We start from the raw sequence: 21,491 nt of genomic DNA, 5'->3' as shown, positions 1-21,491 counted from the left end.
ATGCTGTTTAACCCAGATGAGCAGAGAAGCAGAATTTGCTCCGAGAATTCAAATCTACTTTTTAGCTTCCCCTTTCAGCATTATTCAAAATTGAAATGCTCAAGTTTCAGATTCTGCCTCCAAACATCAAATGCAATTATATTTTTAAAAGCCAGATTGTATACATTTGTACTGTAACTTAATAGGTTTCACAGTTCTACAAAGGAAATCCAAACATTACTGAACAGGTTTATAGAGTGGGCCAGCAAATAAGGTGTTTTAAAATAAATTTTGTCCTGAATAGGTTTTGTTTTCCCTAAGTCCCATGTTTGGCTGTACAATTGATTTTGAAGGGAAATCCAGTTCTTGATATTTGGGTGGCTTTGCTTTGTTTTTAGTTCACATAGTAAAGCCAATAGACAATATTGAAGAAAGAAAAAACAACCGGGAAGAATATGCGTGACCATCGATCTATGGCATTCACATCAGTCAAGTCAGGGATGGTAATTTTCAACTGAGAAGCACGTCTCCTTAGCCGGCTTTTCTTTTGGGCCACATGCCGTTCCAGGGCGTTACGGCCAAAGCTGTGTCTCGGTAAGCCAGCCTTCCGATACTGGATACTTGAGGTATCATAGGCCAGCATCGTGCTTCTAGGGTCCCCAAGCCCTATAACAGCTTCAGAGGCAGCCATCTCATTTTTAATTTCAAGCGTGCTCAACAAAATATTTTCATGTGGGTCCATCTGGAAAACACAAGAGATTGTCTTAATGTGTGAAATCAGCTACCAAATGCAATCAATTATTAGAAGGCTGGATCTCGGCCATTAAACCCAGTGCTGATCAAAAGAGAGGCATACATAGCAGGATTATGCGGTGCTTCAGATCTGAAGTCCAAAGATGCTTTGGCACACACAAGGATGGTCATTAAACATCAGTCTCTAACTCATCCTTTCTTGGGACTGCAGAATTGCCATGGGATTCCAGGAAAAGATGTGCTCCGTTTAAGGGGTTTTAGACAAGACAAAATGTATGTCTCATAGTCTCCAAAGTGCCCTTTTGCTTTCAAATCTGAAGCACTGCATAGTTCTAATACACACATAGGCTGGTGGATTATCTGTTTTTAAAGCCCAGGCAAATACATTATATGGCACATTTCAGTAGCCTTTTCTGGAAGAAATCTCGGAAATTTGAAGAGTTGCCACTGTGTGCTTATATTTGTTGGCCTAAATATTTGGTTCTGCATGTCTTAGCAGCATTTTTAATGAGCTCAAAAATAATGCAGCATGAGATAGTCCAGGTATGACCACAGGGCATTGGCCTGCTTTCCTTAAGACATCTGTTAGATCTGTTCTGTTGTTTGGATGCAGTGTTAACTCCACTGGAAATAATTTTGAAACATGCATTTTGGGGTGGGGGTGGGGGCTTACAATGCTCATTTTGGTATAAAGATAATTAACTTTTCATTGTCAGGGATAAACTCTTTTACATTTACAGTGGGATCATCAAGTTACATTACTCAGGATATCAACTGTGAAGAAAATAAAAAGAAATCACTCCTGCATCATCGGATTAGAACAAATGACTAGGTGTAGCATTTAGCTGTAATTCAAAAGTAAAAATAACCAGGGATTCATTTCAGAGTAAAAAATCATAAGTTAACATTGCTTTCTAAGTATTATTTTTAATTGTGAGAACAGGATTATCAATATTTTTAATGCTATGTACCTTGCAAATGCTATACCTGGAGCTAATCTGAAGTCTCAGGTATTCAGAGGTAAGTACAGGTTATACTTTCATGTCTGTGAGCTACGGAATAAAAATAGCACCCATCTTTATTCATTCTAAGGAAAATTATATTTTTAGTATATCATCATTTGGTTTCCAGTTATCTAAGCTTTAAATGTATTTTCCCAGTTATGTTGATATTAAACTTAATGTTGACCCACTGCATATCAGTTTAGAAAACTATTTACATTGTTTTTGAAAAGAAAAAAGAACTTTAGTAAGGTTTCATAATATTTGCAAGTCATCTTAAGAGATCTCAAGGTGACTTATACTGTATACAACATTCTGGTGAGAATGGAACAGTTTAATCCAGTTTTCTCAAAACTACAGAGTACATGTCTTGTAAGGGGCTTGTTTTTTTAAATACCCTAAGAATAAGAAAGAAAATAAAGGTAGTCAAAATCTTTGAGGGACTGCCTCTTTCCAATGGTCTTTGCCAGTCCCATCAGGTCTGGCAGAAGGGGCATGCTCCAAGTCCTGCCCTTCAGAGAAGGTCATCTTGTGAGACCCAGGAAACACACCTTTTCTGTTGCAGGACTTGCCCTTTGGAGCTCCATACATCCTACTAGGGAGTAGGTTGGCCCTACTATGACTTCCCCTGCTGGCCTTTCAGAAAGCTCTGGGGGCCAGGAGGTTCGGCAAGCCCATGATGTGCTGATTGACTGGTTTCCTTGCCTGCCCTTTTATGTTTTTAATACTTATTTTTTATCTTGTTATTTTTTGGTATCTTTTTAAACTTGTTTTTAAAAAATAACAGGCCCAGAGTTATGTTTGTGAGATGGGCAGTCATATAAATCAATTAAAACAAACAAACAAACAAATGTGGACAAAACAATGCTACTCAGGTAGTTGGCTCCAGCAACCCTGGTGCTCCAACCCTGCTGAGTGGATCCACATATCTAAACAGTCACACGCATCTCAATCTGATATGCATCACACTGAGAATGCTGTATACCAACAGTGTGTTGCTTTCAAAAGGGAGTATGTGGGGAAGACACATGGATGAAGGGACATATGCTTGAAAAAATATCCCGATCCATATTCCTGGCAAGTACGTAAACCATTTTTCAAAGTGCAACTTCAACTTGAAAATAGTATGTGGTTTGGAAATAGATGGGTATGTCAACCTGTCTGCTGCCTTGGAAGACTGTGGCATAATCGCTTCATAGCGGGGTCCACAAATCACAGTAAACCTTGTATCATCTCTCAGGAATATTCAAACAAGCAGTACTAGGTAAGGTGAGTTTTATAGACAATGTTTTATGTATTTGCAGAGAATGTATACATTATTATTGCTGGGTTAAATATGACATTTTCAATTATTAAATTAAATGTTGCTGATTTGATAATTCTGGTCAGAATGCCTGGGGCAGGTCCTCTATCATTTCCTATGAAACAAACATATTGATAACCAAGCATACCATGTCTGCCGTCCTTTAAGAAACATATATGCATAAGCATAGCCATGTCATTTTTCAAGACACTACCAGTTCATTCTTGAAACCAAAAGTCAGCTAGCCACTCCCCAAAAGAGGTAAATAGGCAGGGATGATAATATTTGCACAGTACAGACAAATGTATCCAGTATTTCCACATGTATTTCATGGAACTAAACACTGAAGAATTCACCATTTGGCAAGTGGTAAATTCTTTAAAGTTTAAGTCATTATATTAAAACAGGTCAAAAGGAAGGAAGTTAACTTTGGGATACAGTTGTGAAGCAAATAGCATTTTCACTGATATCAAAGATTATAAAACAGGAGCATTGGTTAATTCTGGGAAGAGTGGTTAGGTTGTATGGGGTAAATCATACAAGCAGGGTGGCCAAGCGTTCTGAAAGTTTCATGTTTTTTTATTTCCAGTCAGCACCCAAACCTTTAGCCAGTCTTCAGCCTTCTTTACATCTCATAGTAAAAGGAACAGCATGTGTGTGTGTGTATTTTCAAATGAAAAAGAGGGGAATCTGATAAAATTTTCATATGGCCAGCTCTGAAAACTTCTGCTGCTACAGAGATGCAATTACAGTTATCACAGCATAAATAACAAGCTGGCATATGTTTAAATAATTTAGAAGGAAAAGAAATTTGTTTTCAGAATATATGTCATTTTCCATGACTCATATTTTATTCTTGTAATCAATTTTCTGTGATCAGGCTCGTTTGATGACACTACCATTTGAGAAGGCTGGAGGTATCTACATCTTTTCTAAAAACACACTGGAAATCATTTACTAGCAGAAAATTAGTAATGGATGAACATCCACAGGGAGATAGAGGTTTTGTATTTTTCTTTATAAAAATTAAACAAATATCATTTTTCCAAAATAGGAAGTGCATTCAATTACGATTTTTTAAAATGATGAAAAGCAAATTGACTTAATTTTTGGAGTTGATTTGTATTTTTGATTAGGAAAGTAACACTGAGTTTCACAGCAACAGAATAGGTTCACCCATTTCTAATGAAAATGTATGCTTGTAACTAAAGAAAAGCTTACAATACAACAGTGAGAAACATTCATTCTGCAGGCGCTTTTTATCCAGAAGGATCCCAAAGCGTTTTACAGACTTTAGAAAGCAAAATCACTTCACCAAGTGCAGTCACCTGAGGCAAAATGTGGTAGCTATCTAACATTGCCAAACAATACAGTGTAGTTCAATATAGGAAATGAAGAATGCATAGTCAGTTAAAACTAGGTGGTGATCGGGTAAATGATGTGGAGATGATTCAAAAGAATGAACACCCTTTGCAGTTCAACCAAATGTTGGACAAGATCCTGGCATGAAGATGCCAGGTCACAGATAAGGTGCCATGGGCCTGTAATGACTATTAAGAGTTCAAGACCTCAGTTTTACATCCCTAAGGATAAAACCATTAAAAAAAAAACAATAAAATATACCTTTGTTGAATACATTTCTGGACAATGATATGTGCCAATTATTCTTCTGTCCTGTAAGTTAATAAAATCAAAACCAGTTTCCTTAGAGAAAAATCATCTGTTAGTTTTCATTAAAAATTAATGCACTATAGGCTGTTATTATAAATTATGTACTCTAAAAGCACAGGGCAGTGTGAGCCAACAAGCAGCAGAAGTCCTTGGTTTAGAAGTGCTGTTGTTGTCTTGGCCCTGACACTGTGGACAACATGTATTTGTAATGGAAGTAGATATAAGTGTGTGTATGTATGCATGTATACACATGCACACATATATATCCAAACTGGTAGGCTTTGACACCTCCCCAACCCTCCCCCCTCAACATATGAATTGAAATGGTGAGCGAATGACATTGAGAAGGTGCTTAAAAATTATACAGCCAAAAGACACAGACTTCAGATGTAAGATAGAATAATTTCATATGAAGAAAGCTGAAGAGATAAACATGTGAATGGGAAAAACAAAAATAATGAAAATAGAAAATGAATACTGTATAATACTCAAATAAGTAATCATGGAAGCATTGTATAATCACTTTAAATAATAACATGTTAAACAGCACAAATGAAATTTACAGATAGACCTAAAATCAACTTGTAAAATGTTGACTCTGAGTTACTGCTGAATTTTTCTCTTCATATACCTACTTGGAAAGGCAATTCCAATCAGTTCCTAGAAACTCCAAAATGATGGCTATCTAAAGGAGTTGCATGTAACATTTTAATATATCAATGATATGAGATCTAATATCTGAAACTATGTTCATTTACAACAAAGGAAAGTAATCATTTTTCTTTGGGAGTAATTTTACATAGACTATTATTTCCTGCCTTGCTGAAGTTTCTGTACTGTTCACTTCTTCTTTAATATCAAATATGTATTATATAACTGGCATGCTAAGACATCTGAGTTGTACAGTTCTGTTGCTTGCAAAACATAGGTTGAAAATCAAACCATTCATGAAATTTCACCCTTGACTTTACATTAAATGGAACAACAAAACTTTGTGTGGGAGATGGATGTAATGTTTAAATTGTCTATGCCCTAATTCAAATGGATCAAAGTAACGTACTGTATCCTATCATCCATTCAGCATTTCACCTGTAAAGTCAAAAGTATTTCTTTGCACATTCCTCCCCAATGTCTCTTCTCTTTTCCTGGGAAATTGGGAAATTTCTCTGTACTGTTCTTTCGTCCTTTACGATGGGATCTGCCTTAACTCCAAGTTTGTTATAGAGTGCAATTCAAGTTGCTAGTTAGTTGTAAAGTCCTTTGTTGCTCAAGACATGGATATCTATGAGGTTATCTATTACAGGGATTGCAAGCTGAAGGTCGCTAGCTACTGAGAAATATAGCCAAAGGACCCCCACGTTGTTCATTCTCTGTGGGAGTTCCCCTCCTCTGGACTATCTTGCCCCCTGAGACAAGGAGGGCTCCCACCCACATGGCCTTGCAGAAGCTTGCAAAGACCTGTCTGCTCTGGAAGGCCTAGGGACATGAATTATCAGTGCCAGATGTGGTAGTTAGTTATACTATAATGTAATACAATTTTAATTATTGTATTTAAATGCATTCTATCATCTGCATTCGCTTCTTGCTGTTGCCTTTTCCTCAGCAGAATGAAGCAGCTTTCTAAACAAAATAAATACACAAATAAACAAATTCTCCTTTCCTAGGCCCTCTGCATGTTTTTTTTTAAAATGATTTTAAAGCTACTTACTACATAATACTTTGTTGGTGGTAGCTTTCTGAACAATTCTAGAACTGAATGACAACCAGAGACCATTAGAATCAAAACAGCTTTTGTCTTCCCTTTCTGACAGTAGCTCAGCCATTCCTGTCAGATAGTTTATCACAATATCCTTTTATGAATTACTTTACAGAGTTTTGGCCTATCTCACACATAATTTAAACACATTTTAAAATAAAACTTAAAAATTGAAAGTACAATTGCATCTACAAATTTGCATTCAGAGGAGTGTGTACTGTCTAGTTACCCTTTACTGATTATTTGCAAAAAGACAGCTGAAACATAAATCTAGTTTTGATAAATGAGGCAGAGTGAACTGGCCCTGTTTGAATGTCTGCCTTTCCCTTTTCACTGCAGAGCAGATGCAGGTATTGTGAGTGATGTTGGAACTTCTTCTACTTTGCTGGACTTCAGAACTATTTTACAAAATCTCCCCGTCTCCTTCCCCTTCCCCTTCCCTGGGATTTTAATAAAAAATGTACTAAACCATTTATCAGAGGAGATAGTAGGATTGCCGTAAACACCGTAATAAGTATCTACTACAAACCAAAATGATGAAAAAAATCATTTTGTCCCGTCATCATAAAGCGAGCTCTGGCTGTTGTATTTCTGTCCTCACTTCAGAAACAAGTATACAAATCACAGGGTCTGTGCTGAAATGTATTGCCACCTCCCTCCCGCAAGCCCTGTGCGATATTTATGAACATCATACGTAACAATGCCTCCTTCATAGCATTTTTTCTGTTGAGATAATACTAGATTCCAGTAACTATTTATTCATTTGGTTTGATTTGCTAAGGCTGCCCGACTCCAATGCTTTGGGCAGTTTACAATATGTCCAGTACATATGTTAAAAACACTATTAAAAACACATGACTGCCTGGACTAAAACAATACTCCCCAACATGCAAAAAAGACTTGACAGGGCCTCCACAGACACCCTATGGTCTGGGAACAGAACCAAGTCCTGAGACTTCCAGAACCCCAGGAGAATGGGAGTTGTGGGTACCTCCAGAGAGATGGTGTTCCAGAGGGCAGGGCAATTTTGAGACCAACTTCCATTGGGCCAAATATATTTATGTGTCTTTCTAATAGACATAATCAAAACAGCTTGCAGTACAGCCAAGCAAACCTAACCACTCAACTACTGTGCTACTCTGCTAACATCTGAACAGCTCCTCATGTTTAATGATATCTCATTTGATGTTGCCCTAACAACTAAAATGACTACAGATAAGGAAGCTATACACACACACACACACACACACACACAGATACTATGAAGGGTGTGTGCTAGAAACATTCTTGCAGGCACTAGACAAATTGGGTCCTGGAGGCAATCTTTCAGAAAGGTAATTTTGCTGCCTGATTCATTGCAGAGACCCTTCTTGAGATCACTGTGCCACAATTCTACGAGAACAATGCTATACTGCTTGCTTGAAAATGAAGTGACCAAGTGCAAAAGGAGTTAAACATGTGCTTAGCTGTATGATATGGATCCTATAATTTGGCCCCAACCAAGAGGTAGAAGACATTATCTACCTTACTTCCACAGAGCCTAAGGCAATAGAACTGTGCCACATTTCCCAAACTTTTGAATTGGGAATATACAACACTTTTCAAATCAAGTTATTTTGAATTTGAAACATCCTGTTTTGAGCATGAACCCCACGCTTATTTCAAGTATTTTAGGAGTGTAAAAGTCTCAGAATAGCAACATTTCACACTTGAAGCAGCTGTTTCCCACTCAAAACAGGCTATTTTGAACTCAACAAAACATTTGTGCACTGGTAATTTGTATGTAAATGTAGGCTCAATTAAAAATCCTCAGAAATAAAATATGTTGCCTGAGAAGAGTTCTTGCCATGGCAAGAAGTATCTTATTTTCTGAATGTACTGAAAGGTAAACTCTCTGATTATGTAAAAGGGCTGATGTACCTTAGATACTGCATGTGAATGTCCTAGAGCAAAGTGAAAATGGAATTCTGGGATCTTTCTGATGCATAGAGTCCTGCACAGCTGACTTGACCTTTTTTGTGATGTCACCAGGAATACTGCAGCAGAGATACAGTGAAGCCACCTTCCACTTTTTCTGGAACAGGCCACAGGCAAGGTCTGCTACTGTCTCCACCACCTCAAGTTATATTCATATCACATCCTTACATAATGCTAAGGGAAAATAGCAAAAAGTGCTATTCAGCACACTGCTGGCTCATAGCAAATCCTTATACAACAGTGAAGTACAATGATCAATATTGTTTTTTAGGTTGGGTTTTTGTTTTTTTGCATTATAAGACTGCAAATTCAGTGTGAAAAGTATGGAGCAAATAAAATTCATTTACTGAATAGCAGCTTTACTTCTGCCACCAAACTAAACTTATAAGTTATTCTTTGAACCATGTAAACCTATTTTTACATGATGGAAAATTCAACTTTTTCTTAGGAATTTATCTTTTTACTTTTTTTTTTTTGGAAGAATTGTTAGAAACAGAAGGAATTCTGTTCTGGGTAAGAAACAAACTCCATTTGGTTTTAGACTTGATTTAAGAATTGATGTGTGATATTCTGATGCTGTATGAAAGAACCAATGCAATTCAGTTGCCAAGTTATTGGACCAGAACTGCAGAAAATCTTGGTTCATTTCCACTCTAAGCCAGATAAAGTACTGAGTTATTGCAGGCAAATTGCTACTTTTTAATCTAACCTACCCCATATTCTTATGAAGGAAAATCTGAGGAAGGTGCATTGAATACGCTCTCTTAAGGTGCTGCAGGAAAGACAAAAGAGAAATCTATCAGCTGAAACAATAGCTAAGTAACATATTGCTGAAGGAAAACATATTACTAAGACTTCTTTGCATTTTTGTTCTGTGGAGTCACTTTGGTCCCTTTCCTGCATTAAAACCACCCAATTATTGAGAAGTTTCTCTTCTTTAAAATCTTCAGAACAAACTGTTGCCATTGGAATCCCAGGGGAAAAAAGCATTTCCTTAATGGGTTCCCCCCTTTCTATTCTTTCTAATCCAAAGGAGTGAGTATGTACTCTGTGTGTGTGTGTGTGTCTTGGGACTCTGTCTCAAAGCAAGATAAGTTGCCAAAACCAGAATAAAATGGGCTGAATCCAGCTGCAGAGGGAAAAAAAAATCCAGAAAGATTTTTTGTAATATATACTTATGGGAAAGGCAATTTCTCAGCAGCTCAGAATGCAGCTGGCTATTCCATTCTTAACCCCTCCCTCCTCCCTCCCAGGAAGGTCCTGCTATTAAGAGATTGGAAAGAATTGCAGAAGTCATGCAGTGCAGGCTTTTCCTTCCTTATTATTCTTTCCAACCTGATGAAATACTAAAAAGAAATTATGTAAAGGCACTTAGGACACTATCTGTCTGTTTGCCCACCAGCACAATAATCCTCTAAACAAAATTAACAGAACTGGACCAAATCTGGCATGTAGGAAAAGAAAGAAACTCTGGTTGCGGGCTGTCAGCCTTGCAAGGTAGTCCAGACAAGAAGCACACCCAGAAGAACTAGCTCTACTTTATTGTATGGTTACATTAACAGAATCTTGCAAACCTGCAAGTACATTTCTCCCCATTGCTGTTACAACCCAAGAAAGTAGGGAGGGTCCCTTCTCAGATGTTTGCCATGCCCACATTCTGCTGTGGGCTAAGCTGCCTCTTATCCAACCATTGCCTTGGTGTGGATCTTCCCCGTCTCCCAAGGTCATTCCCATTACATCAGCTGTGGAGAATTTTGTTTAAAAAATATTCCCCACTGCATCCTAAGGGAGTGGCTATTGGGCAGTGACTCAGAATATTGCTGACTTCTCCATTCGAAGTCCTATGCACTCTTTCTTGCTGGTCACATAACCCAGAGCTATTCTTAAAAAGCTGGAAAGAGTCCGAGAAGTGATGCTCAGTGTGCTTCCCTTCTCTTGTTTATTTATTTATACACATCTTTATATGCTGTCTAGATTCTCACAATAAAACCCAGCCAACAAAATAAAACACATTATTTGGCCTCCCAAGTAAAGGTAATCCCTCCCAGGCCCAGTTGTTTTTAATTATGTTGCATCCATTGTCCCAAAAGTCTGGAAAAGGCAGTCTTACTGCTTTCCAAAATGATTACAGGAATGTGGCTATCTTAACCTTTGTGGGGAGAGTAGGCTATTCCAAGTCATTTTCATCCATACTTCTATTCTGAGTGGCCATTTGTCTATAAAGGTAAGTCCTTTAATTTGAAGGGCTGTACAATCTAAGCTCAATAGACAATAAGGAAGGAACAGGATACTTGAAGTTGCCCATCAGCACACCACTGGACAAGATACTCTGCAGATCAAGAGGCCATGGTCTTGTTTACTATGAGGAGTCATACCTCATATTTATTTCAGTCACAGAGATTGTTTCTATGTGTGCTCAAATGTTATGGGAATCTTTGCCTCCCTATTTTGCTATTTCTTTGTAGAGTTGCTGAAACTATGACTACTTACTCTACCTTCTCTAAAGCTTTTGGTGAATGTATTTCTTTTGCAATACATTCTAAAAATCAAAATTGGCAGGTATGTATGTATGTATGTATGTATGTGTGTGTATGTGTGTGTGTGTGTATGTGTGTGTGTGTATGTATGTATGTATGTGTGTATGTATATATATAAATGTGTGTATGTATATATATAAATGTAAAACAATTTAGATAAAATGCCTTTCTCTACATTATAGGTCAAAGATATTATAGCATAAGAGATTGGATTTATGAGTAGGACTGGCTCATAAGTAAACAGATTTGAAACAGTTTCTGGTAATAAATTAAACAATGTTGGCTTTCACATGATGAAATTTTGCAACTTTTGCAACTCCTATAGATGTACGTACAGTATGTATATCTGATAATGAAATCTAGTAAAAGAACTGAATACTTTATGGCACAGATTTTCATAGTGTTTTCATCTATTAACTACTGCTCAACAATATTCCTTCATTACCATATGTGTATTGTTTTTTTACTAGTCTATTACATATTTGATTATTATGACTGTTAATATGCTAGTATATTTATAAAAGTTAGCAAGAATATGGCAGAGTTATTAAATTATTTAAAGCAACAATAAGGAAAAAAGATTTATTGGTGGTCCCAAAACAGAAAATGAGGTGAATTCATGTACTGTATATCTCAGAAGCCCAAAGAAGCTATCTGTGAAAAAAAAGCAAAGCTAAGATATCATTGCTACAGAATTATAGGCCCTATATGGAAAATGAAGAGAAAAGTGTACACTGAAGAAAGCAGAGCTGAATATAATCAGAAGCAAAGCAAATCTAAGATGGTATAGTGTAAGAATATGAATTAAGATTCTGAGAGCATTTTAAGTATAAATACATTAAAAATGTAAAATAAAAATGAGTGGGTGAACAAAGCTAAAATTCAGTATGGTAGAAAATAGGTTATACTAAACAAACAATTACTTTAAAACACACATACATAGGCACACACAAACAGTATGGGTTATACAAATTTAAGACAAACAGAAATACACCCCTAAAAGGGACTTTTCACTTATCTGATATTTGATGACAAAAAAAGAGTTTAAATGAAGACATGGTTCCTACTGAAAGGTTGAAATAAGATATCATTCTGACTCTATTCTACAACCTTAGTTAACTCTTCTGTAATTATAAAACAAGAAGGATATATTTGAACAGAAAAATAGCACAAAAGGCTAAATCAACATGGCTTAAAAATGAAGTCAGCTGAATCAATTAATAAACTCTGATACAGCAATATATAATCTGTTAGTTGTTCTTTGGCTGTAAAAGGTACAATATAATACATAATGAGAATGTAATGGATATTTTATCTGGGTTTTAGTAAAGCATGCCATACAGTACTATACAATATCTTATGGTTAGAAGTCCAACATAAGATGTCTTGGACAGTTAATACAATCAAATGGATCAAAAACTGGCTATCTAACCGTTTTAAGAGGGTAATCGTAACTGGCAGTCCATCTAGTTGGGGAGAGATTTCCAGTGGGATCCAGGGATCGCAATTCGGTCCCATTTTGTTTTATATCTTTATAAAAGATCTGGAAGACAAAGTAGAGAATACGCTAAATAAATTTTTTAGATTTGACTACTTAGGGAATGGTGAGCAGAGCTAGAACTAACATAGTAGTTGTAAATTAATTAACTCTAAATGTCTCTGAAATTGGATGATAGATTTTACACTCCATTATTTCTAAACATAGAGACAGAAGAAGATAACAGAACACAAGAAACTCAACAGAAGGAAAAAGAAGGTGACTTTGCTACATAGATCTGTGTTCTCTATCAAATATCTTTAAAAATGCTAGTAGTGTAGATTGCATGACAAAGTAGAAGAGGCTACACAATCTCACATGAAGCCTGATTATAAGTACTAAATAAATAAAGAACTTGGGAAAAATGAGAACAAAGAACATGTGAGTCATGTACTGGAGGTTCAAAGCCAAAGGAGGAATAAGTTTTATTAAAGCCAACTGTATAGCACACTGAAATAGTGAACTGACAGTTCTTAACATTAAAAAAAAAAACCTCTGGCAAATAATCAATATAATAGCCTTAAAACTATCTTTTCAAATTATTTCCGTGCAAGGTTAGCACAGAAAAATGGCACATTTAGAACAAAACAGAATGGAAATTCATGAAAAAAAAGATAATGGAGATTTTCCACATGAAGACACTGGAAATTCAAAGTGTAAAATATAATTTAATTTAACAGATCAACACATGCATCTTTTTTAGGTCAAATCTTTATGTTATTTTGCTTTCAGAACTGAATTAAGAAGGGGGTTTTAATGCAAACAAACACAAAAACTGCATATTATTGAACAGATATTCATATAATAAATAAGAACAGAATACAAGGTAGAATAAACTTCATTGTGCTTGGCATCTTTTGTTTTTATTATGTTTATTGATTTTATAGTAATTTCATTTGATTGTTGTGAGCCACCCAGAATCATTGAGAGTTGGGCATCATACAAATTTTAATAATAATAATAATAATAATAATAATAATAATAATAATAATAATAATTGTAGCATTCCTAATCCACAGCCAAACTCTAGAGCCCTAAATTACATAATAAAATACCCTAATAATGGGATGAAGAGCATGAGCATCAAGCATTAAGTAAAAACAAAACAAAATTCTAACGTAAGATGGTGATACAATGAAGCAAATTGTGACTGAGGACTTGAAAGTATTAGGCCAGGACAGTGGGTCAGAATCCAGAGAAGTCTGCTTCTGGCCTTGTAATCAATACATTAGATAGATTACCTCCTGAGTCCCAAATCTGACTGCTCAGGATTCAAAATTTTTGTTGCTTTGAAATGCCCTTTGACTTCTACAAGGCATATCCTCTTTGCCTAGTTCTGCCAACCACAGCTGCTTTCAAGCTAGAATTTTGACACTCTTCTTTAAAGCTATGGTCAGTATTTGACCTGATGGAGATGTACTGCTGGAAAGGAAAGTGATGGCAGAGGCTAAGGAGATGTTGTATCTGTGCCAAACTTTAATTTCCATACACTCAGAATTCTAAAAAGGAGAACAGCTTTGTGTGTTTTTCAATGACTAGTCATAGATTTTTTTGAAACTTGAGATGAGTGATTTGTAGGAAAAAGTGAATCATTATCTTTAACCAAAATACAATATTCATTAAAGAATAAATATTGTCCTCTGTGTCTAATAATTCAACATTTTCTTATTTAGCAATAATACAAAGAGCTTGTCTGCAAACACACAAGCTCAGACTTAAAAGATTTCTCTGTAACCATCTCCTCTGTTAATATTTGCTGAAATCCACAATCTCATTTAAGGAGGCAATAAGAAAATTTTTAACTAGGTTGACTGTACTAATTGTTTTGATTTTATCTGGAATTCTCCGTGTTTGAGACTGTTACATTCTCCTGTTTTCCAGTATTTCCCTTTCCTCAATAAACTTCTTTTAATATCTATATATCTGGTTTCAGTGGTTTTAAAAGAGAATTTCTCATTAGAAATCCATCCTGTATGCAAGACTACAGGGTTACTAGCTACAGTATCCTTACATTTTAGGACTGAAAACAAAGTTTGTTAAGTTCTGTGATTCTGGTCCTTATGTGGGAAGATCCCCAAAACTTTCTGTTTTACTACATCTGGGCTGATCTGGATTGGAGAGCACTCAGAGGGTGTCAGGAGGTGCAGCCTTCTGGTACAGCCTATTATAATTTTTTTTTGTTTTGCTGGAGAATCCTTGGAAGAAGGAATCTCTTAGGGAGGGCTTCTTTGGATGAAATTTAAATGTCATGAACACAATTAACAAATGTTCCCTATGTGCAAGGCAATGTTTAATAAGATGTGCGCAATATAATACTGTAGGAAAAGAAATCTGTATTATAACTATGCAGAACTTTGAATTTTAAGGGAGTGCAGAAGTGCTCATATAATATCTGTTGGCAGCTCTTAAAGCAGCTATGTCTTTTCCCAGGAAACAATCTGCTTTGGAGTTCTTGGTGCTTTCTGAGTTTGGTTGTTTGCTTGCAGACAGTGCGAATTAGTGTGGAGTTTGGTAGATGCAGAAAACAATAACAAGGAACCACCAAGGAGGAAACTATAACCCCTCCAAAACTGGCAGGGCAAGCTACTGCATATACTGTAAACAGGCAGCAAACTCCACATTCACTCACACTGATGATATTACCTAGTCGGGTAATGAAACATCTGCAAGCAAACAACCAAACTCAGAGAGCACCAAGAATTCCCCAGTTCAACCCTGAGCTACAGATATTCTCTTCTATTGAAAGGTATGCTTGTTTTAAGAGTTCCGAATAGGTGCTAGATGTGTGCCTATACATGCTGCAAAGCACTTTTTCTCCTATGAAACTGAAGTGCTACATAGCCCTCATACAAATCTTCAGCCACTAGGCTGCTTCAGTTTATCAGATCTTTGCTTATCTCATACATCTTAGCAGACACTTCTCAGTAACACATATGCTATTTTTTAATGGTTTCATCATTCAGATGGTACATCCTCCCAACTGTCCAATCAAAACAAAATAAAGCAAATAAACTATTCTATACAGAACACCACGATTTTGATGGAATGGAGATAAGCTCTGGAGATCAAGTTTGAAAATAATTTTCCTTTGGTAAATTCTGCTGCAATCACCATATACTGCTGATGTATTCAGTGTTTGCACATTCAGCTGAAAATATTGGTTTGGATCTTTAAAGTTAGGGTAGATACCAGATTTGGCCAACATATGAATACCAAGTCAATTAGGCTGCTTTAGAACACTTCTGTGGCTCCCTGAGATGAGACATCCCTCCAAAGCAATTTGAAAGGAACTTGAATTACCATAAGACTTTATGAAAACTTCAGAACTTTTGAGCAGTTCAGAATGGCATACACATTCTGAATGTTTTTCTTTTGTTGAGGTTTTGTTTCACCATTGCATGCCTGGATGGAGTGATGGGGTTGGAGGCAGTGATGGAGTGACTAAAAATTAGGGCTGTGCATGATCTGGAAGTACATCAAACCTCATGTGAGCCCAGAACTCTTTTTCAGGCTTTTATGTGTCACAACCAACCCAAAAGGGCTGCTGCTTAAGAGTCTCATTAATTTCCTCTACAGAGGAAGGATTTTGAGAACATTTCCAAATCAAAATACTTACCATAGATGAACACTACCTGTTAACCATCCCTAGACCGCATACTTGCTTATCAAGCGATACTTCTGAATCTACCTTTGTGTAATTGGACATAATTTCTTGCGACAGAGCAATCTATAACATTTGCTGTTTTTATAGATATTGCCCATCAAACAATAGAGAACATGAATTAACATATTCTACGCAAACATTTAGTGTTTGATTTTTAAAGCTTACATCAACAGGCACTGCAAGTCAGTTGGAGTACAAAGGGGGAAATCAGAAATTAAATATTTACCTGTATTATTTTTAGAGTTTTTTAATTTTTATTTTAAACATTTATAAATAATAATAGTGGAGATTTTAGCATTAAGCTCAAACATTTATACTTCTTTTCGACATCATAAAAATAACTTCTGCTTGGTATTCTTACTAATAATAATTGCACAACCTCAGTAATTATCTGTTTATTCATAGATAATTTTTTTAAAAAATATACCTTTGTTTTAAATAAAATAAAAAGATTATAAGAAGGCTAAATAATAATAATGAAATAAGCACAAAGTACTGTTTGAATACTTCTTAAAAGAGGGAAATGAATATCTATCTATCTATATTTTTATATCTCTATATGCTGTATCATTGTTAAATAAAGTTTATTTTAAAAAAACTTATTCTAGCCAATTTATAAAATGTTCTATTCCATAAAATCCCAAGCATCAATCTAATACAAAGAAGACTTGATGTACAGAGAAAACTATATTTAATTCTGTCTCAGAAAAAAATGCATTCATTTTTAAGTTTGTAAAGGAGCCGAGCTCCCAAATATCTACTGTTATTTCTTTGAAATTGGGCCGTTTTCATTCCATTCATTTTGCACTTCCTCTTCCCTTTGTTTTATTTCAGAATTTACATGCTGCTTTTCCACCCTGGGGTCCTCACACTACTTCCCTGTTTATTTTATTTTTTTCAAAGAATGTGGTATAGAAGGCAGCTATAGGTCATTTCCCACCTTAGTGGCTTCTAGAATTGACAAACCTCATCCAGCCATTGTTGTGCCAAAATAAAAATAATGAAAATAAGCTATATTTTTGTAGGGGGTGATACAGAAATATGATTCGCATTTCCTTTTATTTCTGTCTTTTACTCTGTTTTGTTACATATATTTCATGTGGCTAACTGACATTAATAAAATGTTTCAAGCCATTAGTGGAGAAATGCTATTGTCTTCTGTTTGCTGCTTAGTTGTTGGTTAAGAAAATACCTTGCATTCAAAAGATCCTATGATTCTTGGAAAATGATTGTCATCATTATAAGCAAGGATGAGCAAAAATATTCTTCATCTTTTTAACTTCTGGAAAGCAGTGCCTCCAGGGGGCACGCTTTGCCAACTGAGTCATTTGCTGTTTTGCCTTCTGTTGCATACTGCAGAATGAACACTTTTTTTTGCCCCTTCCGCTGCATAACTACTCTTTTCCAATTTCCACCTGACAAAAATAATGACCACAGTTTCAGAAAGTTAATTAGGGCAGAAGACTATTGTCCCTCCAGCAATTGACCCCTTGCCATAAAGTAGTGTTCTCCAGCATGGCTGGCTGTGGAATTCTGGGGGTTGAAGTCCACACATCTTAAAGTTGCCAAGGTTGAGAAACACTGTACTAGGCAAAGAAAATTGCAACTCAAACCCATTTGCAAAAATATATGCAGATCTGAACTCACTGACATTTTGCACATCATAGTAATGAAAAAGTAGATGTAAATTATAACTAGGATTTTAATTTTCATATGCATTTTTGGGAGTCTGACTCACTGGACAAAATGGAATTTTCCCGAGTCAGTATTTGTAGCATGATGCTGAATATTGTCAAAAATCTTTTTCAGTGGGTTCAGTATTTTTTACTGAACTACATGAAATGGGCTAGAAATCCAAACAGATACAGAAATATAGATATAGATATACCCATAATATATTTAAATATCTTCCATTAATTTCAATTTCATTAAATTTAATTTAATTTAAGGGTATCAACTTAAATCAGATCAACTGACTATAAATCCCTCCAAACTCCATGAAACTTAGTTTTCTATGTAAACAATATTATGTTGGGTAGTATATTTTAATTAACTGATTTTATCAATGTTTTGTAGATTCTTTTCTTCTGAAAAATCACTAATGAAAGCAGTATTTCACTTATACTGAAAACCAGTGAATAGCAGCATATCCTTCTCTTCCCTGTCTCCCTACACTGCAAAATCTATTTTAACAAAACTAAATATAGAAGCTAGATAAGGCTGGCACGAGAGAGGTACATGCTATTTAGTCGGTCATTATGCAGTTTACCTTGCTCCATTTGCAACTTACAGTCAAGTAAAATTATCACAGCACCAGTATTATAATTCTGGGGCTAGGAGGAATAAAGGAATAAAAGAAAATCTAATCTGGAGTTAGACAACTTCAATATATTTCTGATTTCCTTTCCTTTAATTTTCATGCAAGTACCGATAAGGAATTTGGATTAAAAACACTATTTATACATTCTTTTCAGTTTTATATACATACAATTTTACAAAAATGTCTATTATCTGGATTTATTCTGCACTTCAGGGGAATTAGATTTTCACTTATATCTTTGCTGTAAAAATATATTATTAACATGTTATTCTGTAAAATAAATAAATGAATAAACACACAGACACACACACACACACACACATGCAAACACCATTCATTTCTCTCATAAGATTTTATGCAGCTCTTTAGCACTTTTAGCCATCATTTTAGATTGTTAAAGTCTTCAAACATCATCCTGAAAATGATAGAAAATTGTATGTTCAATGTATAGGTCTTGGAAATCAACCTTGAGGAAAGAAAGTTCAATTAAAATGAAAAAGTAGGCTTTTAATGTATTAAAAGACCTTTTCAGATGATTCTTTGTGGATCAAATAAGTATTATTATTTTGTGGTCAGAATAAAGTCACTTTCTTACAATGCTACTTTTTTTCCCCTTAACATCATATAATTCTTGACCATTTCTGATTCGAAGTACTAACTAGAATCATGTTAATTGCCTGGTTCTATGAAGAAGGAGAACTGTCAGGAGCACTTCCAAGAAATATTTTTTTGATTCTTACTATAAATTTCCTCTGTGTGTGTGTGTGTGCGTGTGTGTGATTTTACCTACTGCGAATGGTTTTCTTATCTTGATTTTACTCTATTGGTTATTATTGTATTGCGTATCTATCTTGTAAGCCACCTAGAGAACAATGTAATTGGGTGGCATAAAAATGGTAAACAAATTTAAAAATATACAGTATATATATTCATATGTGGGAGTGAGCACACCAAAAGTGTGAACAAAAGGAAAAAAAGAATGCTAGCTGAATAAATTTTTGCCTTGCTTTAAAAAAATTAAAAACTTCAGCATGTCTTATTTATTTAATTGCTTTGAAATGGGCTTCTTTGACCTCTATATAATAGAAAGCTATAGATCAGTCCTAATTTATATTTTCAATAGACTGGATAAACCTCCAGCTGTAAATAAGGGTACATTTTCACTGCACTGACACTTCTGATCATCTGGAAAAGGCCTATCTTAAAAGCCAAGATGATGCTCTCTTTCTTATTCTTATGAGACTTGTTTGGCAGAGGATATTGCTTCTGAAAGGTCTGTTAGGAAGAAATGAATTTATCTAATACTGCAACTGTGAGTGGCTCCATAAACTTCCCATTTCAATTTACCTTATTGACATCCATTCGTAATTTCTCATTGTTAGCACTGGCAGCCTTTTCTGCTGCTTTCTTCTGGCGCTGTGGCCCCCTGCCAAAAAAGATGTAGTTCACCAAGGCATACTCCAGAAGAGCCATGAACACAAAGACAAAGCAGCCCATCAGATACATGTCAATGGCTTTCACGTAGGGAATTTTTGGTAGTGTTTCTCGTAGATGGGTATTAATGGTTGTCATTGTCAGCACGGTTGTGATCCCTGTAAAAATCATCACAAAATTCCAATTTAGTGTGCATCTATGCGTAACTCTCTCTCTGTTTTATATATGTATGTGTGCATGTGTTTGTATATGCATATGCGTATGCACATGCAAGTATGTGTATATGTCTCTTGTTAATGTGCAGAAGTCACTGCAGTATAGGGTGTAACATGGGTATATTTAAAAAATGAGAGAGGAGTGAAAAGAAATTTCATCCATACATTTTACTACTCCTTTCCTTGTTGTTTTGTTTTGTTGTGGCAGTGCTGAGAAAATCTTAAATATTATTAATTATGCAACACCAACATCACAGACATACAGTAAAATTTTGGTTTAATGGACTACAATGAATAAATTTACTACTATTTAACAGACTAATGAGGGTGTATCCTTTAAATTGATGTTTAACTGCAAACAACAGCATTTATATCAATTATGTACACAAATGATACAAATTTGGATTTAACTGACATCAGTTAAAGTTCATGGAAATTTCCTTCTCCCAATGATTTGTTAAACAGAGATGTTACTCTATTTCTATTTGGTATGACTGTACTGATGGTGAATAATACAGGCAGGATGGAGACTGCTCTTTTTCAAAGGATAGATAGATACTTTATTGATTTAATCTTTTGACCATATCAAATATGAAATAAAATAAAAGCCATTATAAACATACATGTAAAAACGAGTAGATACAAATAAAACTGCAACACATCTATCCTTTGCTCTTTTTTCTCTTCATTTTGTTTATACTTAAGGTGTTTTTATATCTTGTTTTCTGGTTTGAAACATTTGGTTTGGTTGTCAGAACAAAATATCTTGCTTAGAGTTCAGAAGCTTGAACTGGAGCTCATTGATTCTTGAACTGAAGGAACAGCTGACAATACATTTAACATGCATTACATTATAGCAATATTTCTTCTTATAAGCTATTAAAATGTACACTATTGGTGAATTTGTATAATTATATGGATTGCAAGATGCATAACAAAAAAGTTTTCAAATTCAAGGGTTCATTAAAATAAACAGAGAGGTTTACAAATATTACTTTTTAGTAACAAAACTGTGAATTATATTAAAGCTGTGTAAGAAATCAGAACTTTCTTACAAAATCAGTTTTATTGGACAGAGTTCACTCTAATGTCTGATTGCTGTGCAGTGATATGACTGCCATGGTTAAATTATAGGGCTAGGACCCGGGAAATCCAAGTTCAGCTGAGGACAAGGCACAGTGATGACTTTGGGACATTTGCTCTCTCTCAAATTGTTTTGTGGTAAAATGGGAGGAAGAGTACTGTGTGCACTGCCTTGTGGTCTTGAAATATAAATGGAATGAATAAAAGACAAACCATTTTGTTCATTTTTGAATTTTATAATTTGTACCTTAATCCCAAAGA

General features: G+C 35.3%; 1 protein-coding gene across 2 annotated transcripts in view; it reads right to left on the bottom strand.

The window, feature by feature from the left end:
- Positions 1-230: 230 nt before the first annotated feature.
- GABRB2 (gamma-aminobutyric acid type A receptor subunit beta2) overlaps positions 231-21,491 on the bottom strand; it is a 128,520-nt gene continuing 107,259 nt past the window's right edge. The window contains exons 8-10 of one of the 2 annotated variants that reach the window (XM_063292462.1): positions 19,846-20,090; positions 12,410-12,520; positions 231-721 (exon numbers count right to left, since the gene is read on the bottom strand). In XM_063292462.1, coding sequence (XP_063148532.1) covers positions 374-721; positions 12,410-12,520; positions 19,846-20,090 — 704 coding nt within the window. In that variant the 3' untranslated portion in view covers positions 231-373. The remainder of the gene's footprint in view (positions 722-12,409; positions 12,521-19,845; positions 20,091-21,491) is intronic. The other variant, XM_063292463.1, reaches the window with a different exon arrangement.

Source organism: Candoia aspera, chromosome 2 (genome assembly GCF_035149785.1).
Source record: "Candoia aspera isolate rCanAsp1 chromosome 2, rCanAsp1.hap2, whole genome shotgun sequence".
Classification (NCBI taxonomy): Eukaryota; Metazoa; Chordata; class Lepidosauria; order Squamata; family Boidae; genus Candoia; species Candoia aspera.
This window is presented reverse-complemented; position numbering and strand designations above follow the sequence as displayed.